At 41.7% G+C, this 26,287-nt stretch overlaps 1 protein-coding gene across 3 annotated transcripts; it reads right to left on the reverse strand.

The window, feature by feature from the left end:
- Positions 1-476: 476 nt before the first annotated feature.
- LOC121604748 (noelin-2-like) lies at positions 477-24,627 on the reverse strand. 3 transcript variants are annotated; one of them, XM_041934346.1, is made up of 8 exons: positions 24,490-24,627; positions 19,336-19,485; positions 16,425-16,580; positions 10,796-11,015; positions 9,289-9,395; positions 3,576-3,752; positions 3,312-3,485; positions 477-1,252 (listed from the first exon to the last, which is right to left on the reverse strand). In XM_041934346.1, exons 1-8 carry the CDS (start codon positions 24,625-24,627, stop codon positions 932-934), a joined length of 1,443 nt encoding a protein of 480 aa, XP_041790280.1. In that variant the 3' UTR covers positions 477-931. The 3 variants fall into 3 exon arrangements, with proteins under 3 accessions (XP_041790280.1, XP_041790281.1, XP_041790279.1); XM_041934347.1 differs by having other exon boundaries at positions 19,336-19,466; positions 24,486-24,627; XM_041934345.1 differs by having other exon boundaries at positions 24,484-24,627.
- Between the last annotated feature and the right edge of the window lie 1,660 nt (positions 24,628-26,287).

Consider the following 26,287-nt stretch of genomic DNA (forward strand, 5'->3'; position numbering starts at 1 on the left):
TTTTGTCATGTTGGAGGTCTCTGGTAGTCCTGTTTTTGCTTTTCTTTCATTTAGGTAAGCTTTATGTTGTTTTGCTGGGCCTTCTGAATGGTTGGCCCTGAGCATTTCCCGGCTGTTACCTCCAATTACCTTTGTCTGATTTGTAAGTCCTTGTTTATTTAGCAATAAATATTGTTTATTTTCAGTGACTTTCTTATCCGTTATGGTATCTATTTGAGCCACTGTTGTGTAAAAGCTCGTAACACCGAACAAAAGGAGAATCCTTAATACAGGTTTGTATTAAAAACAAGGTAAAAACTGATGGTTCACTTCTCTACTCCCCCTGCTCTAAATCAGAGACGACAGCAGTCTTGGCAAAGTTTGACAGTAAGATTTAATGAATGAACAACCATGCTGACTGAACACGTCCACGATCACATCACAAACCCAGAATATCCCCATCAGGTCCGTCGTCACAGCTCGAGGTTTGAGGCGAGTTGAAATTCAGTTCACGAGCTGATTTTTTTTTCTGTTTTTTTTTTTTTTTGACAATTCGAATTTAACTTCCAGAATCACTTCTTGAGACACAAGTTGAATGAAACGCAACAGAATATGGATGAGCTCAAACTGTCTGACTTTCTTCTTTCTATCAGCGTCGCTGTAGCAGAGGCTGTTAATTTCGTCTTCGCCGTGATGAATACTCTTGTCAGTGACCTTTAGACATGTGTTCGACAACCGTGTATTGTGTCTAGTAGCTCAGTGAGCTCTTGTAGTCTAGAAGTCATTCAAATTGAAACACAGTACTCACTTTCCTGCTGACATGAATGGCCCTTGTGTATGTGTGTATTTGTGTGTGTGTGCATGTGTGTGTGTTGTAAGTCGCAGCACACTTTAACGACACCTTGCATCCTCCTCTACTACACTCCCTCTCCTTTTTACCATTTCCTGCGATCTATCCATCACTCCGGATGACGTGAAACAGTGTGACGTTGTAGAGGACCTGGTGTCCGTTGTTCCAGGTGTACAGCGCCCTCTCTCTGGGGTTGTAGTCCATCATGCTGATGTGGGAGTACTGGTTGTGGAAGGGGATGTCGGTGTACTCGTACGTGGAGGAGTTGGTGTGGTAGGCAAAGTGGACCTTGGCCCCGGCCAGGTGGGAGTTGGTGACGTACAGGGTGCCGCAGATCATGAAGGCCTCCCCCGCGCTGCGCTTAGGAAACCCCGTGTCCCAGCTCTGGAGGACTTCCAGCGAGCGGGAGTCCAGACGACTCACCTGGAGACAGAGAGGTAGGGTTCAATCATACCGGTTCACATACCTGGCTTTAAAGAAATCCCTCAAAAACTGGCCGAAGAGGTGAGTCGCTTCTGTGCAAGACATGTTCAAACTTCCTGTTTTTGGAATTGTGCAATGTTGAATTAAATTTTATTTACTGCCTTCACTGATTGACAGTAACAACAGTAACAAAGCAACAACAGGTTTTGGAGAATTTTGTAAATGTATTAAAAATAAGGCTAAATATCTCATTTACATAAGCATTCAGACCCTTCACTTAATACTTGGTTAAAGCACCTTTGTGCAGCCATTTTCAGATCTCTCCAGAGATGCTGTGTTGGGCTCAGGTTCTGCAACCATCTATCCCTCATTCCAGACTAATCTCCCAGTCCCTGTCACAGAAAAACATCCCCACAGCACGATGCTGCCAACACCATGCTGGACTGTAGGGATTGCATTAATGAAGTGATACTCGGCGCCTGTTGTGAATTGTGGCCACATGGTTCAATCTACGTTTCATCAGACCAGAGGGTTTTACTTCTCATGGTCTGAGAGTTGTTCAGGTGCCTTTTGGAAAACTCCCAGCAGGCTGTCAGGGAGGGAGGAATGCCTGCAGTCTGGCCACTCTACCATAAACGCTTGATTGGTGGAGTGCTGCACTGATGGTTCACCCATCTCCACAAAGATGGATCGCATTCATAATGAACTTTGGCTTCTTGGTTACCCGTTTGTCCGAGGCTCTCCTTCCCTGATTGCTCTGTTTGGCTCGTCAGCCACATCTAGAAGACTGTTGGTGATTTCAAACTTTTTCCACTTGGGAATAATGGAGGCTTTCGTGCTCTTTAGCATTTTAAATGCTGCAGAAATGTTCTTAAATGCTTCCCCAGATTTGTGCCTGTGACACAATCCTGACTCACATGTCAATGGACAAATCTCTTGACCTCACTCTGACACAGATCATCAACTGGGAGACCTTATATAGCCAGGTGTGCACCTTTCCTAATTATGTCCAATGAACTTAACTAGGCACAGGTGGGATTCAAGTTGTAGAGGCATTTCAAGGACCACTGATAGAAGTAGGACACACCAGAGCTCAGCTGTTTGTCACAACGAAGGACCTGAATACTAATCGAAAAGGATATTTCTGTCTTTTTATTTCTGATACATTTACAAAACACTCCAAAAACTTGTGTTTGCTTTCACAACAAAATGTGGAAAACTGTCTGATTTGATGGTCTAATGGAGAATTACCACCATTCACCTAATGGTGGTAATTCTCCACATTTATCTTTATCTAGCTGTAATGCACTCAAATGCATTCATTTGTGTTTTCTTTTTCAGGTTTTCTTGAAATTCTGTCAGAATTTGGGCTAAATTTGTTAGGAAAATTTGATTTAATTGACTTCTGACTGAACAAACGCTGTTCAGCAGAGGGTTTAAATCAGGCATCTCAAACCGGTTCCATAAAGGGCCGCGTGGCTGCAGGTTTTCATTCCAACCCAGGAGGAGCACATCAGGCCAACCAATCAACATCAAGGGATCACTTAGTTATCAGCTGAAGACTGAGATCAGCTGATTAATTGATTCCAGCCAGGTGTGCTCCTCCTTGGTTGGAATGAAAACTTGCAGCCATGCGGCCCTTTATGGAACCGGTTTGAGATGCCTGGTTTAAATGAACGGTCAATTCATTATATTATACCTGTTGAATCTTAAGTTAAAGTTCATTAACGGTGGAGGAATTCTACATTCTACATCTACAACAGAGGTTCAGTATTTTAACTTCATAATTTAGCTTTTTAAGAGAGATTAATTGTGATTTGTTTATTATTTTCATGTTGGTGAACTTTATGATAGATTATATCATTCAGTGCAGCAATGTGTCTCTATCAGTTGTTTTAATGGATTTTTAAAAACCATGGGAGTTTACGACTTCTGGAAGATGATATAAACCTGGTGACATCAGTAACTTTGGACTAGAACAGTTTAAGTCATTCAAACTTAAATGTAACTTATCCAAACAGATTTAGAAAACATCTACGCAGAGAGCGGCAGACTGTACCATAATGTTTCCAGCATTTGGTATGGAGGTGTATACGGCCCAGAGTCCCATCTCGTCAGCCATGAGGTCGATGTCAGAGGACCCTCCCCAGCTGTAGGGAAATGTGTTGTTGTATCCGGCTCCACTCAGGCTGCGCTGGAGCAACACGCTGCGAGAGCGGAAATGGTATTGAACCTGGAAAGACAGACGCACACATCTCTCACTGTGGTCATTTATTATCAAACTGTTTCTTCTGCAGCGTCTCCCGTCAAGCCAGTCTCCTACCAGGATGTTGCTCTGGTGCTTGTTGTAGTAGAGTGATCCGTTGTAAACCACATGGCCGGTTCCGGCCCAGGGGTGGGGCAACAGATGCTGCACAAAGTTCTGCCCCTTTGTGAAATCCCCCATGGTTCTGTACTCCAACACACGCCTGCCCTTATAGTAGCCGTCCATGGACCACACCTGACGGGGGAAGAAAGGGAAACAGAAGGTTTACCTCTGATCTTGCCTCTGCATGAAAAATGAGCTCCCATTCGGGACTAAATTCTGTTGAATTTGCAGAGAGCGCCATAATGGCCACCTGCCACGCTCACCAGCAACTTGATTAGATAATTCCATGGTGGTTTTTTTTGGCTGGTGCTGAGACTCTGTCACACCTTCATCCAAAGAAATCCAGGCAGATCAGTGACAGCAAACCACAGATATTTCACTGACTCTCCGCTTGACTCCTCACCAAAACAGCAGCTGTCTATTCATAGCTCAGCAACTGTAACACACAGCAGGCCTGGCCAGCTTTGGATTTCTCCACATGCTGAAGAGGTGATACTCACTTCCAAAGAATTAAGAAGGATGTGCTTTCTTAAACTGCTTTTCCTAAAACCAAAACACAAGAAACAGTGTGTGTCTAATGTAAGGTGTTTGCTGTTCGTCTAACCAGCTTACTACTTACAGAGGCAACCTATCCTGCAGCAGAAACCCCAGCCAACCTCATAAAAAAGTAAAAAGTGAAACATACAATTTGAAAATATGGAGATTAAAGTGTAAATCACCTGTAAACCTCCACGTTCCATGTTGGCCAGCCCAGTTTTTCTACAATAAGCATCCAAACAGTTATGTTGCATCCACACAACAGCCTGCATTGCACTAAAATACAAGAGCTAAGTAGCTCTACCCTATGATTCAAGAACAATGCTTTTTTATTTCCATGTTTTCTATAGGAATCATCCACTGGTTATGTGATGACTACTCCCTGGAATGTGCAGCTTTTAGCACAATATCATGCATATAGCCATCAAGTGCACATTAATTCCATTTTACAGGGCTCTTGTTTTATAACGAGTTAGCTGAGACAGGGTGTTCACCGCACACAGTTAATGTTAATTAGCTAACACTTGCTAGCTACAGCTAATAAAATCTGCTAGATGGTTTTCTCTTTCGTTAGAGAAGACCATCATAGTTCCCTGGAGAAACAAACGGACACGAGAACGAGAGAAGATGAGGGGGAAGAAGAGATGAGATAGGAGGGAAACTGAGTGTCGACAGCATGGAGGATTAATTACCCAAAGAGGGACGAGAGGTGAAACAGATGAAAGAAAAGAGAAGAGAGCGCTGGCAGCAGAGAGCAAGGCTTGTTATTCCTTCTCCAAACACAGAAAAGTAGCGAGGGCAGAAAAGGCAGAGCAGATAAAAATGGTCTTTGTTTTCATGGGTCAAAGAAGAAGAAGATATCTCCTGCAGTGCACTTGATTTTTAGGCACAATATTCAAAATGGCCAATGAATTAGAGACTTTCAGACAACAGTAACTGATTGCAGTGATTCTTTGGGACTTCAGTAAAAAAATGTTTAATTGAGACCCAGCATGTGTTTTGCAAAGACAATGAAAACAGACTGATTACTCCCTCCCCCTCTCCTCTTAACACTTCCCTGCCTCACCGGCTCATCTGATGAAGCTTTCTGTTCTAATTTCTTTTAAAACGGTGTTTCAAAGGAACACGAGTGCCTTTGTTTTCTGGCAGCTGTAATCTCTTTGCATTTGAATGCACCATTTGCTTTCTATAAACAAGCTCCAGACGCTGATTATACAACAAACGGTATGTGCAAGAAAGTAAGTGGGGCGTTTTTTGTTTTTTTTTTGGTGTTTCTTGAACTCAGATTCCCAAAAAGGACAGGTGTTTTTCCAGGTCTACCCTATTTAAGCGAAGTGATCTCCTCGTAGTGTCACTACACTGTAAAAAATGGAGAACAAAATCCACAGTTGTGGTTCTGTGCAAGTATTTGCTCTTAAGTGGAGCACACTACACAAATTATTGGATGTGTTTTGGTGTCTGTTTTCTCATTTGCTTTCACGACTGTAGTTTGGCTCAGATGGTCCAAAGGAAAAGACTTGTACTGTGGTGTGTGTGTATGTGAGGCTGGGGGTTGGGTTTTGTGTATGCTCTCTCTGACAGCATCGGTGTGGCTTGCGGGTTGGAGGAGGAGCTGGCTGCACACACCTGTGCCTGATCTTCATCAGGAGCTTACTTAAGGCGGGACCGCCGGTGTTCTCGCTGCCAGATTGTCACCGCTTTGTGGATCCAGCTCGTTACCCTCGAGCCACCAGCACCTGTACCAGTCAGCTCGTGCCACCGCTTTGCCACACGGCCTACCTCTACCTTCCTTGCTTGCCTCCCCAGCCTTCCCTGTGTCTGGAGACACCACCTCTATCTACGCCCCCCCCCCCCTAACCGCTGCCTAAATAAACCTTCACCTAGTCACCTTACCAACGTCTGTTTGTCTGCATTTTGGGTCTAGCTCCCTAGCCACGTCACATGTACATTGTTGCTGTTATTAGTTATCAGTTAACGAGATCACACAAGCTTTCACAAATGAGCCAAGAGGCTTAAACATGAAGTTACATGCAGTGACAGGAAAATCATCTTTTACATTTACAAGTACAAAATATCGTGTTTTTTGCCCTTATTCCCAAAAAGATAATATTCCTCCTAATCTGTTTACATGAAACAAAAAATGAATATTTAACCAATACTCCTGTTTACATGCAGCCGTGCATACTCTGATTCACATTATGATGTACAGTACGTCCTGTTGCCCTTCTGTGTGTCAAATTAGATGGCGGACTTGTTCCACTGTGCGAACACAGCCTCTCTCTTTCGTTCATTCAAACACCCTCTGAAAAGCTCGGCATTGCGGTATTTGCACATATCCAAAAACCTGTTTATATATCCAAGTCCTTCATAACATTTAAAATCAGGTGTGTTTCTCCTTCTGACCAGAAATGTGGGCTTTTCTTTTGTGCATGCATCTCTACCCAACCCTTGTAAACTGTTGGCTAGGCAACACACAGAGCTGACTGTAAACAGGCAAGAGGCTGTGTGTTGCAAACTGCAGTTAAAAACCCCAGCTGAGAAGCATATTCTGAATGGGCACGACACACATGCAAAGAATGCTCCAAAAACCTGAATAATATCAGCATATTCCACGTCTTAATTGGATAATGGGCCTACTAATTTATTATGGAACACTGTCATATTCGAAATAATAGTGGAATATTGGCGTGCATGTAAACATATTCATTGAGTGACTAATCCAATTCCTAACCTCAATAACAGTGGACAACGCTATGGGAAACACTATTTGACGGAAGGAAAAATTGTCTGTAAAGTAGGAAGAAGGAATTTTGTTGTAAAAAAGCTTGATTTGTCTAACTCAGTGTGCTCCGGCTGTCTGCAGCAGGAATAAAAACTGTGGATTTGGTCTTTTATTTCTCACAGTGGAGTCACAGTAGGAAAAGACAACTTCACGGTCAGTATGGAGAAGACTTGCAGCAATCAGTGACCCTTTAGAAATTTAAACCTATCTTTAATGTCTACCGTTGCCAGTCTTGACCACTTTTTCCGCCTCTTCTTTGCTTCCTTTAGCTCACTTTTTTTTTGTCATCGCCTCCCATGCTTCTTTCATCCCAACCTGCTATTCTGTCCCGACTGTTGTTCTTATGATCCCCCTTCTCCTACTTCCCCCTTACTCTCTTTGTTTCTATCACTTTCTGTCCACCCACTCTTTCATTTCCCTGTCTCCTGTCCCTGCTTCACACCTCTTCAACAACAGGCCCCGGTCTCTCGTCTCTCTCTCTCTCTCTGCTTTGCTGCGTGTCTCTCTCCCTCTCACACACTCAGCAGACACATCTTGACAGATCAGGGGATATCCACACCTCAGCAGCTGTTCTCAAATACAGCGACAGGTGTGTGCATGCGCGTGTGTGTGAGAGTTTAAAGTATAATGTGTGTGCACACGTACACACACATTCACACACTGATGAGCTAATGAAGAATTCATAAATGCCAAACTGGGACCCTGTGCAGACATTGTAGTCATGGATACCAAAGGATGTATGAGAATGACTTTACTTACAGTGTGTGTGTATGTGTGTGTGTTTAATTCCACACAGCCTTAACTGATAAGGTACAAGTTGTCCAGCCTGGATATTTATAAGATTTTATCTGACTTATTGTGTTTAAGAAATTAAAATAAAAAAATCATAACACAGTATTGCTGTTGCCGGTTGGTAGGTGATCTTCCTGATGCTCAATATCAGCAACCTTAAACAATGACCTTTTGAAATATCAAAGGCCAGCAAGGTCATCTGCAGGTACATGCCTGGAGCGCTCACAGACATCACCGGTCGGATTTGTATCTGTATTTCTTCAGAGAGGAAAACTCCTGTTCATGGGAAGTCGATGCAATAAGTTCACTGTTCTACAAGTCATAAAATCTTCTTAACAACATCAACGTCTGCTGTTTATCTTTTTTCTTTGATATTTCCTGTATATTGTAACATCACAGATGAAATCAAAGCAATGCTGTTCAGCAGCATGAAAGCGTGCACTGAAAAATGTTTAGTAGTTGTAGTATGTCATTTTAACCATGTTGTTAAAACGTCAAAGATGGAATTTAGAACATTTCATACCTGCATTAGGATTTTCATCAGGTGGCCAGAAACCTAACTAACAGGAGCAGCTGTAAAATGCTGAAAAACATATTTCTAAGCGTGACAAACACCCTGAAATGACTCTTTATCAGAATGCCCTCATGCAGAAGCACAAGAGAGCCTGCAGAGTTTTTCACCGTATGTGCCCATTCCACTTAATACCTCCATGGTTCAGTATAAACAATACAGGTTTGAAAATCATTTGAAAATCAGCTCTGCAAATGTTTCATGAGGAGGGAAATGCATCCGACACATTTGTTAGGCCTCGAGGAAACACACAGTGCATTTTGGTAGGAAACTCTAAATGTAAACATGACTGTTTGTTTACAGGAGAACTCCACAGGGCTCCTTCACGCTTGAAGAGAAGAAAGATAAAAGTGATTTCAGCAGATGACAGATTTTTCTTATCATTTATCATTATTCATGATACAAATCCAGAAAGAACATCTACTGGATTTGTATAACATGCATTAGTTGCGCATTGCTGAATGTCAAACTCAGATTGGGAACATGCAGTGTACAGCATTTAATGACAGAGACAGAAAAAGCTTCCTATTCTTGGCACAGAGATGCAAACAGACTTGGGGGCTGGGAAAGAGCCCCCACCCTCAACCATGTAACTGTAACAACAGCCACACTGGTAACTGGGAAGCAGCAGGCAATAACTGGGATGCTGCTGCTGTGTATAGCTCCTTCTCATCACCAGGGAGAAGCTCTAATAGGGAACAGGCAAGGGTCACCATGGCGATATAAATCACACCTGGCAACTGGGAGACAGTCGCCTTGACAACTAGCTTAATATGTGCTCAACGAATACAATGCGTGTGCAGGAAATAGGTGAAGCTTGTAGCGAGTGAAGACAGAGTGCACACAGGAGTCATGCTAGAAGTAAGGCAGAAAGACTGAAGAAATACATCAAGAAAAATGTAGAGCTTAGCTGCCATGTGACCGTGTTCATTAACACCTGCTTCACTTGTCATGTACACACACACACACACACACAGTCCACCTACTCTGCTGTCGGAGCTGGGAATCATGGCGTCAGTCATCCAGCAGCCAAAGCGGGACCCCGAGGCTCTCACGGTGATCGGGCTACTAACTGCAGTCAGACGACCACAACCTGTTAGCAAGAAATGGAAATATTGTGTTAAATCTGCAACAAAGATCCCAAACATAATGAGTTTTACATATGAAGCAAGCATCCAGCGAAGATTACGGAAGTCAAGCAAAAATGTGTGTTCAGAGTTTCTGGTTTTGAGTGATTGATGTGCCTGTCAAGGTCATCTGGCCAGCTTGTTTATGGGCCTGCCAGCAGTCCCAAATCAATTTACCAACATTTCATGAAATCTATTAAAATAAAATATGTTTCTAAACTTAAAGAAAACATTTTCAACTCCGAGCGAAGTTGTATTTTTTCTTGAAAGATTCTTTTGATTCATCAGTCGTAACTACTAAGCCCTTGAAGTGTTTTTGCTGTAAAATCCATCTTTTGAGTATAAAACACCCTCTGTAGGTTTGAAAGATGGCTGTGAAAACTACAGTAGTTGCTCTTACATTGAGAACTGGAATAGAGGCTATGGTCAACACTGAGGGATTTCAGTAGAGACAATTTTTCACTGCAAAAGCAATATCATAACACCTGTGTAAATATCTCAAACTTTCTTTCTGAAAACATATTCCACTTCTGTGCTGTATATTTTTAATGAAAATATGCATAAATAACACGACTTCTAGCTCCGTCCTCATGTACTTTCTGACCTTGTGAAACTCATGTTAGAAAACCTGCCTAGTGCAATAGGCTGACATTTTGAGAAATATGCTTAATCACTGTCTGGTGGTGAGTTGGATGAAAAAATAAATCAATACCACTCTCATGTCTGTCTGGTTTATATGAACATACTGCCAGGAGCTGGGTAGCTTAGCTTAGCACAAAGACTGGAAACAAGGGAAACAGTGGACAGCCATAGCACAGGATCAGCCTAGTCGCTAGCTATACTCTTATAATTACTGTAGAGACATGAGTGTATTGATCTCCTGGTTGTCAAGAAATCAAATATAGCATATTTCCCAAAATGTTTTTTCATTCTGTCGCCATGATTGACAGTTGCTTCACCCGCCTCCCTGATGACATGTGTGGGCGTGCATGAAATAAGACATTTTAACATGCAGTCTTGCCAGTGTCTTGACCAAGACATGGTCGGACAAGACAGGCATTGTGATCCTTAGATCTGACATAGTGACCATTGCCAAAGAGAAAAATTTCGTGTTGTCTGATCTCAGCAATAAAGGGGTATTTCAGCAATTTGGCAATGCCTTCCATAAAATTGTGGGAGTTGCAAGAAGCACTTTTAAAACCAAACGGTCAAAATTGGTAAAGCAGAGGCTGATATCCTTGTAATGCAAAGTAACACATTGTTGCTTATAAAACACTGGACTACTATTGCCATAATGCAACCTGATACCGTACCAGTTATACATTCTCTGCTTGGTAAATGTCCAGTGTTTTCCTCCAGCACGTACCAAGTTTGTTCATGCAGCTGTGTAGTCTGGTCTCTAGCAGTAAAACCCTCTGCTGAAGCTCCTCGTAGTCGTAAGCGCCGATCTCTTCCTGAATGGCTGTCAGGATGATTGACAGGTTGAGGAGCTCCATTCGCAGGGTGGCCAGCGTCTGCAGGTCCAATCTGTACTGCTCCACCACTGACAGAAGGGGCCGTAGCTGAGACATCTGGCCCTTCAACTCCTGTGTGTGCACAAAAGACAGCAAGAAAAGTCAGAGTCAGAGAGAAGACGTGGTCCACATTAATGTGCTTAAATCTGACAAAGCATCTATTTTTCTCTCTCTTTTGGGTGAAGCAGCTCAGTAAAGTCACTGCAGTCACTGAGTGTGACTACTTAACTCTTGGCTTGTCTAACTGGGAGGGGACCCCAGAGTGGACTCAAAGTGCTTTCCATTCAGTTAATTATGCTTGTTCCTGTCCTCGTTCCTCCATCCTGCAGCCTGTGACCTGGAAACTAATCGAGTAAGCAGAGAGGGGGCTTCCACAGGAACCACAGCAGTAATCTATGGGGACTTTCTTCTTTTACAGGATAGCATCTTCAGTGTGAATCCATTCAGTGATTGGTCAGCTGATACAGCGCAGTCAGAGGAAAAGTCGAGCTGAACAGCATTACTGTGATATTATTGCCATTGGATGATTTAAATTCTTTTGATTCGACAAACTACTTCTGGAAACAGGAATAAAAGCACCAACTCGGCAGCTCAAATGTTATTCAATATCCATGAAATAAAAATGATTAGATGTGTGTATAATATGAATGATGAATGAATCATAAAGATTCTCTTACAGCTTCTCTTTTTTCTTCATCTGCCAATTTTGTTTTCTTCTTCTTTTCCATTCAAAGTGCATCTTGGCTCATTCAGGAAAAATATACAGTTATTGCTCATAGTCGTGCCCTAATCTATTTTTATTCAGTATCGGAGCAGCAGTCATCAGGTGTCAGGGTTTTTTTAAATATAAAATGCTGCTTCGTCATTTCTAGACAGTATAAAAATGGTACAGAATGAATTAGATTGTTTCTTTTATTCAGTTTTCAATGTCAAAATTCGTGCAGACATTTCAGCAATGCTTTCTTCGGTGTGCTGCAGTTCAGCTGTCTGATGATGCCTCTGCTCTGACTAACATCTGGTACACCTGTTGGTAATGACTGACTCCCATTTTTAGAGAAAAGTTTTAAAGACTTAAGCACGAAACTGAAGAACTATGGGAGAATGAATTAGGCAGAGGCAGCACATCCGTGCATTTCCACACTGAAAACTGAGGGAATGCAATGTTTTTTTGTCTTCTGCTCAGTTATTTCTGCACATTCGACAGTTGAGATGCGTCATGAGTGACTGCTGTCTCCATCCTTGTGGCTCTTCCTCACCTCTCTTTAGTGTATCTGTTGAGAAGGGCAAAGACGCAAGGAAGAGACGCAAGGGACCAAGTAAGCCAAATGGAAAGCAAGCCCAGAAAATGCTGGAGGGACTACATATCCCATCTGGCCTGGGAACGCATTAAAGTCCCACAGGAGGAGATGGAAGATGTGGCTGGAGGAATGTACGTCTGGGCTACTCTGCAGGCACTGCGACCCAGATAAACAGCAGTAAATGGTTAGACAAATCTTTTTTCTTTTTTTTAAACATTTTGGCTTTCCATCCACAGTTTAAGATCTAAAATAGTCTCACACTGGACTTTTTCAGGACTTTTTCTGCTATCAGCTTGAAGGAAGATCAACATTTACCATTTGAATGATATGTATGACACAGCTGTGTGTTGCAGCAGGAGGCTGAGGGGTTTTCCTTATATACCACTTTTATTTCTGTTTTAGCCTCAATGCTTGGATGTCTTTTCACCTTCAAATCCTCCAATAAACTGTTTGCTGTGTACAGAGAGGGGTTGGATTTGAAATGGAAAAAAAGAGGATTAAAGGAAGTGTCAAAAGCAAAGACAAAAACCTTATCATCTCCTCAGAACATCTCATACCCCCGCACACAAACACAACAACACATCCAGGAAATAGACTTGGCAGTCAGTCAAACACTTTATGTGTCTAATTCTTCTTCTGCTATCTTCAAATCAGGACCTGAATGCTTTTCCAACACCGCTTCAAACCATTTTCTAAAGCTATTTTACATGCTTGGTTTGACCTTAAATTTGGCTACTTTATCCTCACTGATTGGTGCTGGCATAATTATTTGCATATAAATTTAAGTTCATTAATATTTATGGAAATCAATCTCGACAAAATGATGGAAATGTCACAGCCTGTTAGATAGTAAACACTTTACCTGGCTAATCCCTCCCCTGCCGTGTCTCCTCCTTCATCTTCACCTCTTGCTAATCTCTCCCCTCCTGTTTCACTCCTTTATCTCTCCCCTCTCTCTGCCTAACCTTTACCTCCCTTTTACTTCACTTTGCTCATCCCTCTCATCCGCCCTCCCGCAGAGAAAAATGGTAATATGCAATGAGCGACATTTTTTTCTCTCTATTTCCTCCCCTCTTTACCTCCATCTCTCTCAAGCGGTCAATCTATCCATGTCTTAATCCCTCTGTTTTACCTCCGATTCTCCATCTCCCTGCTTCCCTTCCTCCCATGGGATGAACATACTGTTTAGTTATTGATAAACTTACTGTAGCTGCACATTTGCATAAATATTCACCAGTCTGCCTCTCAGTGCAAAAGGCAAAAGCTTATGACTGTGAAAACCCCCAAGGAGAAACAAGCACGCACACACACACACACACACACACACACACACACTAACTGCATAAAAACTAAAAAACAGACTCCAGAGCCCTGTGATGTTGTTAAGAAGATGCTTGGGAAAAGATGAAAGGCAGAATGGATTTATGGGGAGGTGGAAATTCTCTCTATGTGGGGAAGTACAGTAAGGAGAAGTGTGTGTGTGTGTGTGTTTATGAACACGTTGCTCCTTGGGTGTGTCTGTGTTTGTGGACCTCCTATGGAGCCTCTGTCCGTTTCATATAGCATCTAATGCTTTTAAATATTGGATACGTCGTTGTATAATGTTGGGTTTATTACATTTGAGAGTTAACCTGTGTTATGTTCGGGCTTCGGTATTTTAAAGGAATAGTTTTGGGAAATATGTGTAATCGCTATCATGCAGAAAAGGGTGTCTGCCAGTTAGCATAGCAGTTGCCAGGAAATCAGTGGAGACGCTAGTAAGTTATTGCTTCCGGCCAGGAAGTAGTCTGGTACATAAACCCACAGCATAACAGTAAATTGCTGTTAAACTACAGTTTTTGTATGGATTAAACATAACGTGTTAATTGTAAGTTTAGAGTCACTGATAGGATAACCTTTAGACAGAGTCATGCCAGCTGTTTCCCAGTTTCCAGTCTTTATGCTAAGCTAAGCTAATGGCTCCTGGTTGTAGCTTCATAGTTACTGTACAGACAGAAGAGTGCTATCAATCCTCTCATGAGCGTGATGAAGTGGTGAAAATCAATTCGGGGCAAAAATGCTAATAAACAGTAAAGGTGCTGCAGGAGTCAGCAACCACAAGCTGTGACTTATACAGCATCATATCAAAAATGTCATATTCAATTGGTGTCCTTGCACTTAAGGGTTTTAAACAATCAATACTTACTCAATGAGAGTATATACCATCTCATATCTGAAACTGATCGGAGACCCTGCGGATAAAAGTTCAATTACAGTGAACTCTTTGCCAAATCAGCCAGACAGGATCAATTCAGTTCCAGAAGTTAATATTTCGCCTCTGCCCTCACTTAAGGGAATTAGGAGTGAAATTTTGTATCAATTTTGCATCCTTAAGAGGCGCTCTTGTGCAGGAAACAGGCCGCCTCCGGCGAGGTATTTTGACGCACTGGATCACTAATTGCTCATGTTGGTGGGTGACTTAACTGCGAGTTGGCCGGTGTCTGTTTTTGAGCAGGAGAAAAACAGTAGACTGGTCCGAAACTTTCTCATATTATAGTAAACAATATACTATGTTTCTAACATTTGACAGGCAATGCAGTGTCAGAATCGTGATTCATATTTGATCAGTACTTCCTAGTCTGACAGTTTGAGCTGAGTTTAGTGAACCTGGTGAGTTGCATTTCACAGGCTAATTTGCATAAAGTAGAAGTCGAGTCGTGTTTATGCTAATACAGATACGGAGAAAGGTCTGTCAATTCGTTGCGGTGTATCCATCCTGCACTGTGCAGCCAGATCTCCTGTTCTCCACAGAAAATGAATATATGCAATTGGCTTGATATCATCACACCCAGTCTGAAGGTGCAGCAACACTGGATCCTCCATGTTGAAAACAGATGAGCCAAAACCAAACACCGCCCTGCTCGCAGTACGTCAGACAGCAGCCAGAGCTTTGATTGATCCGGTGCATCCAGATGCATCATCGCTGGATTCTGTGTGTCTGCACCATGACTCCTCCTTTACTGGTCTCTACTCATTTTCAATCGCTCTACTGTGTTATGTGTTAGTTCTGCCTGCTGAGAGCTTCTGGCAAAAGATGTCTCAGTAACCAAGTAAGCCCTGAGTTGGTGATTTGCACATCAAAGGAAATCTAGACGTCTCGTTTAAAAAGGGCTACATTTGGTTGAAAATGGCTATACTTAAATGTGAAGCTTGTCCCAACTACACATTGAAACATAGTCATTGAAATGCTGTTTAAACAGTGATAACACGTGGCCTAGATATCTAAAAAACTTTCACTTTTCAGACAAATTTAGCCCACTTTTCACACTGACGTCAAACAAGACACAAATCCCCAAATCAATGCTTCCTGGGAAAGTTCCACGCAGGTGTAGACAGCGGAGAGAGTTTACTACCTTTTAGTGTCGGTGCCATGAGGCGTCCTGTGCTTCCAATTACAGACAGAAAAACAGCAGTGTCACAGCTGATTTAACTGTTCAGATCATTCGCCCCTCATTCCTCAAATACACAGCCTTTCATTCTCTGTAGCTCTTGAGATAATCTTCCGCTTTCCTGCTGGTTTGTTGTTGGCACAGACGCCTGCCAGCAGCATCATGGCAGAGAGCACCGAGCCTGATGAGATTAGTACTCCTAATTTAAGAAGTGAAATACATTTAGATTTCCCTGAATAAAAGGCAGCACTTATCCAGTGAAGTAATCTTATCTTCTCTCCCGCAAATTTAAGACACTGACACCAAACTGAAAAAAAATGCTTGTTGTACAAGAACTCCCCCTGGTTTGGTGTGTCAGTACTATGTAAATTTCATCATTAATATTAAAATGTCAGACTCATTGCAGGCAGATCCTTTTTTTTTCTTTTTTTGGACAGCTCCAAGTCTTAATGTGTGCAGTGATGCTGCAGTTTTGCTGGCACCTTCTGTACAAAGCTATTGCAACACTTTTACACAGCGGACATGAGGTTACTGAATTGACAGCATCAAGACAAATTTTGTCCCCTTCAAGAAAGATGCTCGCGTGTCTGAGTGCAGGCAAGAAACTTCGCTTGGCATGCGTGAAATCAATGTTTTCACACCAAAGGTTATGTGTTCCCTACAGCGACCGTCTTACTGTGTTACTGTGCGTCTGCGTCTGGGTGTGTGAGTGTGTGTGTGTGTGTGTGTGTGTGTGTGTGTGTGTGTGTGTGTACCTGCAGGCCCTTGGCCGTCAGAGTGCGGGGGTTGGCCACATAAGTATGTAAGCGTCCGTCCACTCCTCTCAGCAGCGGTTCACTGTCTCGGACATACTGCAGGTCTCTGGATGTCCGCAGGTCGACTACCTCCATGGACTGACTAACATTCTGAACCTAACACACACACACACACACAGTTCATATTATGACTGATTACTGCTAGTATCCTGCATCGCGAGAAATGCCTATGATTGGTTTTGGCTGGTGTCTGATTACTGCCACCTGTTATTTGTTTTCAAACACCTGTTGTTTGCCTGTGAATATGATTCTGTGGTGACGTGACGGAATATTGAGGGTTGGTTCACCCAAACACTAAAAAGACAAATTTTCTTACGCATACCTCTCTTGGTATCTGGCCAAGGAGCCAAGCAGATGGTTTTGGTTTTATCTGTCCAGGAGGATATCCATCTGTGAGATTTCTGCTTCCACCCCATTACAGCAGAGATAAAAATTTAATTTCATGTGTGCTACTTACAGCACTGAAAACGGCATTTAGAAAGTTTGTGTCAAAGACATTGTCCTAGTTTCTCTGGTTAATCCACAGAACACATAGGGGCTATCTATTCTTCTGTCTTTAGATATTTTTTTTTCAGGTTTAGATCATTTCAAACAGAATTGCTTGTATGTGTATGTGTGTGCATCCAAGAGCTGCTGCATGACATAAGTGGGTTTTAATTACTGAGTTAATTACTTTGACATAATGTAGCAGATATATTTTGTGCTTGTTGTAAAAGAACAGACTACCTAGCAGCTCTCTGAGGCTGCTCAGCAAGCTAACATGCTCACAATGATAATGCTAACATGCTGATGTTCAGCAGGTATCATGTTTATCATGCTCAGCATCTGAATTTAGCCTGTTAGCATGATAACCTTTGGTAATTAGCGGCAAATTCAAGTACAGCTGAATGTCATTAGTTTTACAGGTTATTTGGTGCCAGAGGATGGCGCTACACTGAACTAGAAGTCATTTCTTTATCTTCGTGAGAAAGCAGAGCCAGTTTTAACTTTTTACAGTGAGGACTGTGGATTATCCAAATGAAGGAAGACACTGATTCCAGAGGGACAAATTGCTACTGAATCTTTTAAATGAAATGTTCTAAAGCAGTGAGCACCACAGACAAAATTACTTTCACCTAAATGTTAAAGGGGAGGCAGCAGAAATCACCGGGAGAGAGAGAGATGTGAAATCTGAAATAGATGAAGGCTGTAGAGAATATATTTTTTACAAAGACTCTACTGAGGTTTTTAAATGAAGCGTTGAACACATACAAATACACTTGTTTGCATGTGTTTAGAGCTCTGATACAGCTGCCTCTCGCCGCCTGTAGTCACCATGTTGCCCCGCCCACAGCACTATGTGATTGGTTGCACGTCACGAGTAACGGCCCATCGACACTGAAGGTGTACTGTGCAACTGGACGCATGCGTAGACTGGAGCTGCTCCATTGAGCGAGCGGAGCGAAGGCAGCAGAAGCTGAAGCTGCAAAAATACTACAATCACATGATCTAAAAAGTAGATTTGGAGTTTGAATTGCTTTATTTATTTATGATTAAAGCTTCAAAGCCTCAAACTATTCGGTATAGCCCTAAAATAGACAAATCAAATCAGTGTTTTTGGGTTACATGCAGTCTATATTTAGGGTGAACCAACCCTTTAATATTCCAACCACCTCAGCTCGACAACATGATGCAAAATCACGCAGATCATATTTCTCTTTGAAGGAGGCCCCCATTAGATCCATTTAAACATGAGACTCTCAGAGAGAATATGTTCTGCTCTAAAGAAATAAACACTCCCACGCTTCTTCTCATTAACCACCCTGAAATGCTACCAGATGCATCAAATATCTTTTAATACTGAATGGAAAAACGAGCATGTGGAAAAAAAAATCTATTATAAAAATGACCCAGATATCCAGAAGTGATATGCAAACAAACAAACACTAACACAAAAAAAAAAAAAAACCCACCCACACATCTCCTGCTATAACACATGCTGGGGAGGACATAAACACACACACCCACACACACGTTCACACGCACAGCAGGACCTAGGTATCACTTCCAGAGAAGCGCTGAGCTAATTAAGATTCATAAATACAGAAGCCTCCCAACAGGAACAGAGCGGGGAGCGAGGAGAAGACGTAATTCCAGATAGTGCTCATCTACCGTTTTCTCAATGTCTTTGTGGAAAGACAGCACAGAATGTAACACCAGCAGTGAATGACACAAAGAGTTATAATCGTCATGACGTTATTGTGCGATTACTTCGGCGAGAACACAGGCTATAGCATCGTAATGTGTGAGCCTTGCAGTAGTGCAAGCTTCGGGAAATCTTTGCTGGTCTGATGGTGTTCAATAATTCATCAACTTCTGTCACAAATCACTTTTATTTCTCTCTTGGGACGCACATATGCTGCGCATTGGGAGAAATGTGCTTACGCAGCCATATGCATATCCTCACATAAACACACACATATGCAAACACGTATATGAACCCACAGACATTGAGATATACAAATACTCATATACAGAGCTGCATCCTGCAAATAGAGCAAAGTGTTTCTTCCCCACCCATCTGTCAGTGTTTCCTTTGAGTTTAAGCTCTTTTGGCATGTTGAATGACTGGAAGTCTTTAGAGGATACAGCTACTGATGTATCAGGGATACATCTGTCAGTGAAACCTGAGTGTGTGTGTGTCTGTTCATGTGTGTTTCAGCAAGTGTCAAAACAAAGAGACAGTCCAGTGAATATTTCATTCCAGTACACTGCCTCTCCCCTGCGCTGCATCGCAATGCTGACCACTGGAACGTGCAGGGATGCACTCAGAGTCAGACGAATGCAAACAAACAAACACACACACGCACACCTGTTCAGTCAGCAGGCGTAGCTGTCGACTCCGAGGGTCTCGTTTGCAGAGGTTTCGTGCCGGAGCGACCACCGTGCAGACACACCTGCCGTCGGGATCTGAAGCCGTGCTGTACACCTGCCAGCCCTCCTCTGAGCCCGGGTACAAACCCTGCACACAAACAGGCTCTGTGTTAATGAGGTCACTGCCTGTCAGCTGCGCTTTCAACAGGGGAGAATGTCAATAAAGTGAAGCTCAAAATAAATTATGGGATTTAATTGTTTGGTTTTTCTGTTATCAGTGGGTCACATTTTGGCACATATCAGCGTCGTCTCTATTGAATTTGAAACACACATTTTGATTTCAGTCTGAGTTTTGCATTCCACCTGACCTAACTGACTGATCATTTAAGTCATTTGTCAGGCAAAAATGACAAAGAAATCACTGGCTCCAGCTTCTCAAACATGAGGATTGGACACTTTTGCCTTTAAAAATCATACTAAATAAAATATCTTTTGATGTTGGACTAATCATTGGACAAAACAAGGAATTTCAAGTGACAGTGGACTCTGTGATGGCCAATTTTCGAGTCCTTTCTATGTTCCCAGATTTATATGCCACATAATGGGAGCATACCAAAGGGTCCTATGTTCCCGGGGTTCGGGTTCGGATTTTGAGCCAAACACAATAGGAGGGTTAATGTGTGTTAACAGAATATTGAACTTTTTGACATTCAATACACTAAACAATTCTTTGATTAACTGAGAAAATAATCAAGAGATTAATATATTATAAAATATCATTACTTTGAGCCACACTCCATAGAAAATTTACTTGTTTAAATAGTTGTATAACATCAATGCATAGATCATAATTTCCCAAACAAAATGGAACAAAATCAGGTAACTTGTCACCAGCCACCTCTCCTAAAGCTTGATGGAATCTATAAAATCTGAAACATGTCCCCTTCCACCAAGTCATTGTGACCAAGATAACACGATACACTCATTCATTCACACATTCATTAAATGTGCTTCTACTGCCTCTCATATACACCATGTGTTCAAAGGAGGAGTATTAGTATAGGAGCTAGCAGTACAGGAGACGTGTGCAGGAATCGTCTTGAACATGTGTGTATTTTGATATGAAGGCAGCAATGTGAAGGACACTGACAAATAACAACTGAAGGCAGTAAATCATGCTGTGCTTTTTTTAAAGCAACACTAAAGTGACTGCCAAAGCTACATTTCAAAGGCCCTGAAGTGCATGTTTTATTATTTATTTTTTGTGTGTTTGCTGTGTATTTGTTAGTTTGCGGGAATCTGTTTTTGTGAAGTGTTTTTCAAAGGGACCAATGAGTCACAGTACTGGAGCAGTTTTCTTTTGTGCATTTTCTAACACAACACACATTCTCTCAGCATTTCAGCATGTTATTCAGGTCACGCTGTAGTTGAAAAGGTGGACAAATATTTTCCTTTTAAAATATTTCTGTCTTATTCCATCGTGATGGTAAATCTCAGCACGATTTCAGGGACTCGTTTTTTCTGCGTTTTTTGTTTGCCAATCTGTTTTTGTGAAGTGTTTTTCAAACGGGCTCAAATGAGTCATATACTGAAGCAGTTTCTTTTGTGCAACACAACACACTTCTCTCAACATGATATTCAGGTCACCCTGTAGAAAGAAGTATGGGCAAATATTTTCCCTTTACAATGTTTCGGTCTAAATCTCAGCAGGATTTCAGGAGCTCTTGAATGGACTCATATTGTGATATAAGTGTCCATTTAGGTTTGTAAAAAGGAGAGTGCATGCTCTTTGCACTTTATTGTACTTGACTGCACCATAGACGTCCGTGTCTAAATTGGATATTTCTCGTCTGCAGCAAAAATCAGCTGTGACATCTCCCACATGTCTGCGTCCAGGAAATCTTGCAGCAGAGCTGGAGAGATTCCACCCTCGGCATCCACAGCCGGAGCTGCTGTTCTCTCTGGCAAAAAGTCACCGGTTCCCCAGAGCGCCCAGAAATCTGCACAAAAAAATGATTTCTCCTCTCCTCAAAGTCCATACTAATGCACCACTTTGCTCCCGCTGATGCTGGCACCATTTAATTCACATATCAAATGCACATTTTACTGATTTTTCTTGTGACAATTACATTGTTTTCATAGCATTTGATGTTAACGTATATTTTGGTTACTTGAATATATTGCAAGATCCATGCATACAGTATTATTGTAGAATGTTGACATTAAAATACAACTAAATGTATAACCTTGAAATCTTTAACTTGATGAAAACCTGAATTTACGTGGTTTAATTATCACCTCTTTGAGCTATCCGATTCAAATGTCTAAAAGTTGATTTAACTTGATAAGCTGTTTTTTAAGGAGGAATTTGACTTAAATTAGAAATTTATCATATGACTGACAGAAGGGTTGGATCAATTTCATGGTAGCCCAGGTTTTAAAATCGCAGAAAACACTGTCATCTTGAATTTTGGTGTCTGTATTGCAGCAACCCATCCAGTCTGAGCAACAACAGGAATTTGATTAACTGAAGTTGAGCAGCTTGAAGAGTGAACACTTAAATCTGGTTTTCAGGCCAATTCTACTGTTTTGGTTCACTCTCACTGCTCTTATAGCATTGTTTACGGACACAGCAGGCATGTTTTTTTCCTATTTCTCACATGAATTCAGACTATATAAATTCAGATAGATGATTCTATCTAAGTAAAATATTTTAATGCAACAAATTCAGTGGCATTTAAATTTGCAACATTAGGTATTCAGTTTCTAAGATTAAAAAACTGTGAACAGAGATTAATTGCTTCCGTGTTCCAGCACACAGAAAGACACATACATTTATCAGTAGTTCAAAAACCTCACCTAAGTTGTAATATAATGAGTCATGTTTACTTTTTTTAATTTTTGGACTTATTTGGGAACTCATTAAGTAGTGTTGAGGTGACAGCAATTGTTCTCCGGGGTCTAAACGTTGGACCCAGGTCACAACACGTTAAATTAGAGCATCATGAGCTCATTTTTGGTGAGATTTAACCAGGTCCTCGGTTTGACCTACTTAGTGTTCACATTTTAGAACAATGTAAAAGCATGGCTGAGCTCAATCTGACACATAACAGCCTGTCACAGTAATCTCACTGAGAAGCTGCCCTACAAACCCTGAAAAAGAGTAACACAGACAGAGGAGGAAGCTGGGAGGATGGAGGCGAGAGAGGAGGTGCGGGAAGGGGAGGTGGAGGCCTGGAGGGAAACATCTGATAAATCAATCAGCTGGGTTTGGTGTGGTAACCTTGAAGTCCCGTTTACAATGAAACTGATGGGGGGGGGGGTTAAAACAGGAGGACGTGGACAGGAAGAAAATATAAACATTGTTGTGCTGCCTGCTCAATGTAATTAAACAGAGAAGGACATATGGCACCTAAGGGCTCATTTCACACATGGGAGAAATGATAAAACTCGACTCAGGCAAGTTATTCAGCTTATTCTACACACAAAAGCTAAATGTCTCAGTGTTCCCTACTTATAGGGTAATTCTGCAGTTGCCAGGGGGTAAAGATGGTGGAGTAGTTCAACAAACTTGAAAAGAAATATATTTAAAGCACATAGGCCTATGTACACATTGAGCCAGCTGTAACACCTGAACACCAGGCACCTAGTGTGAAAACTAGTTAGCAGACAAACAGGGACGCCTCAATTCTCAGCTAAAAGTAATGGATAAATGGCTGAAACAGAAAGCTAAAATGAATGGCGAAGTGGTTGAAATATCTAGCCAAAGGTTATGAATTAGCAGTTGAAATAGGAAGCTAAAAGGTATAGCTTAACAGTTGAAATACCTATAAATAGTGGGAAAAATGGTTAAAATAGAAAGCCAAAAGTAATGGATAACCAAACCAACCTAAATATTGGCCGTTCAATTGTATAGAAAAAATGGAACAGTTCACTTTTATATAATAAATAGTGTTAAATAACATCCAGTTTAAAATCAATTCTAATGAACACACTTTGAACATGATGGGAGGTGTCCATAATGAGCTCCTCTGACAGGACTGCGAGCGTAAATCAGACAAATAAAGCCGAGAAGCACCGATCTAGCTCACAATTATTTTCACATGTCGTCAAAGTGACTGTAACATAACAGCTTAAGATTTAGGAGATTCTCTAGCTGTCATCTCCTGAAGCTGCACAAAATAGCAACACTGCACCTCTAACATCTCCATCTGTTCTCAGCCAGTTCTTTTGTGTGCGTCTGTGGTTGTGTGTAGGCGTCTACTTGCATGAAACAGAATGCACTTTGCTGAACTTGCAAAGTACTGCCACATAGCAGCTGTGAGGCGCCTCTAGAGCCAGAAAACTAAATCATGCAAAGCCCAAGTGTGCACAAATACACAAACACGGGCACACAAACACACACGTACGTACCCATACACAGTATACTGTGGGTACAGAGTTAAGAGACCTGCATGTGCAGTGGTCCAGCATCTGCACGTCTGGGGTTGCCAAGGTGTTGCTAGGGCAACAAATCGCTGGCTGTCCCATGGGTGAGTCAGCCTTCCCCAGGAGAAATATCACCCCAGTAAGTCTGAGAGAGAGCAATCCCATTACCCCTATGTGTGTGTGTGTGTGTGTGTGTGTGTGTGTGTGTGTGCAGCAATGGCAGTTTACTGTACATGTGTTCTTTATGACTCATATCAACAGAAAAGGTTATTTATTTATATATCGGTGCTATTTATTCCTCATATTTGCAACACTGTGCTCTATTTTCTGCAAGCATTTATTTCTTTCTGTTTCTATTTTCATCTATTTTCTGCACCAATAAAAAGATCAAACATCTCCTGCATGTAACCTAAATTTTCCTGAATGTTTCTGATCCTTACATTTGACTCTTTTTCAAGGTGTTTTGCTGCAATTAAAAACAGCAATTTCTCTCATCAACTGCAAATAATATCAGTGTCAAATAATGAGAGCTTATGCAACAAAGGCATTGGGTGTTGTGAATAAAACAGCTGATTGAAGCATGCACTGAAAAATCTCACTGACTCCTGCAAATTTTAGAGAAAGATGAACTTCTGGTGATCATTTTTTGTTGTTGTTGTTGTGGAAAAATAAATAGTACAGCATGTGTGTTTAGAAAGTGTATATACACAATACATACACTGACGATCCGCTCATGTGTGCCCTCAGGGGAGATAATGGTTCCATTGAGTCCAACCAGAGACGGCAGAGTCTGGGACATCCAGTTAGTTACCATAGCCATGGTGCTGAGCACCGCGCCAATCTTCAACATGGGAACACTCATCCTGACACGCACACATTCACACACCACACACACACTCAAACAGAAACTCTGGCTGGCTCTCACACACAGTCCAAACTGTCGACAGTGGTCATGCTAAAAACATCATGATGCCACAGGTAAAATGTGCTCGCGCAGGGTTCAGCTCTACAATCCAAAGTCAGTGTTTTGTGATGAAACCACAGCTGGGAAAATCTGCTGAAGTCTGCGCTCCTACACTGCCACAGGTTAGAGGATAAATCCTGGAGCACAAGCCACTCCAGATGCCTCCATGTGTCGCATGCAGTCCCAACATCCAACGGCTCAAGCTGCAGGAGACGCTCCTGGAAACAGCTGGTTAGGTCCTACTGAGCTGTGTGTGTGTTTCCTGGACTCCTTCCTTCGTCTGGCAGTAAGATGCTGTGGCTGAGCCAGCGCTGCTCTCTCATTTATCCACTAACTCTCTGCCTCTCCCTCCCTCCACCCTCCCTCTCTTCCTCTCAGACCCACTCCTCCATCTCTCCCTATCACTCTTTCTCTTACCTATTCTCACGACTCATTCATCAAATGAGCACATTCCTTTAAACCCTTAAATAATATTTGCTTAGATAAACAAGTGAACAACATAAAATAGCAAGATGACAAAATCTCACTGAACATTTATCCCTGTTTCTTGCTTTTGTTGTCTATTTTCCAACCCATAACCCTTTTCTCCTTATTTTCCGGCCTGGTAATGTTTCGTTTTCATTTTTATTGAACACATTGATTTCTATTCCTCTCTGCTCATTTCCTCCTATTTTCCTTTATATTGATTAAACGTAAACGCCTACAAAGCGAAACGTCGGAATTGACCTGTCCCTGGTCCATGTGTGTCTGTGTCTTTGTGCCTCATGTGCAAACTGACACAACACTGCCACCTCGTGGCCTGCCGCACTTTCCAACCACAAATTCAGTATGCAAGCTGCTTCACACTAGATTTGATCAAAACTTGAGATGAAGTACAAGATGTTCCGAACATGCTTTATTTGATCTGTCTCCGCCGCATTTCTGTGGAAGCAACAAACTCCCAAAATAAAAATCAGCCAATGTGCCAATATTGTTTCTGTCTGCACAGATGAAAAGGAGCTAGTTAGTGAATCTGCTTAATAGCAGAATTATGTCCAATTTCCACACGATACACTACATACTATATACAGAATATACTATGGGCTAAATTAAATTAAATTATAGTGTTTTTGCAGACGGTGTACAAAAACTGATATAATTAAGCATTTCATGAACCATCAGAAAATGACCAATGCATGAAAAAACTGCAACCATACAACACTGCCAATTCAATGTTACAAAGACAATTAAAAAAATATTTCTCCACCGAGCTGTTTATCCATTTATTATTAAATACAATAATGATTACTTCTTTTTTAGTCTGTGTAAAGACTGCCTTGAATATACTTTTAGTGAAATGTTATCTTAACCCTTGTGTTTTGTTGACTTCGGCTTTACTTCATTGTTACACACTACAACACTTTCCCGTTGAGACAAACTGGGCCTGCACTTTGATGAAGGTGACAAAATATGGAAATGACCATAAAATGTTAATACACGAAATAAGGAAATATTTCATTTCATTTATATGCCATATGGGCTATAGCATGGCCTATTTGCTAAAGTCATTCATGTCATT

This window comes from Chelmon rostratus, chromosome 3, assembly GCF_017976325.1.
Source record: "Chelmon rostratus isolate fCheRos1 chromosome 3, fCheRos1.pri, whole genome shotgun sequence".
Classification (NCBI taxonomy): domain Eukaryota; kingdom Metazoa; phylum Chordata; class Actinopteri; order Chaetodontiformes; family Chaetodontidae; genus Chelmon; species Chelmon rostratus.

Bases quoted from the DNA above. Each gene is read 5' to 3' on its own strand.
- LOC121604748 (XM_041934345.1), bottom strand. From the start codon at position 24,627: ATGAGTGTTCCCATGTTGAAGATTGGCGCGGTGCTCAGCACCATGGCT. The intron at 16,581-19,335 runs GTGTGCGTGTGT...TGTGTGTGTTAG, and splicing joins TACGCCTGCTGACTGAACAG to GTTCAGAATGTTAGTCAGTC. The intron at 3,753-9,288 runs GTAGGTGGACTG...TTCCCCCGTCAG, and splicing joins TTCCCAGCTCCGACAGCAGA to GTGTGGTCCATGGACGGCTA.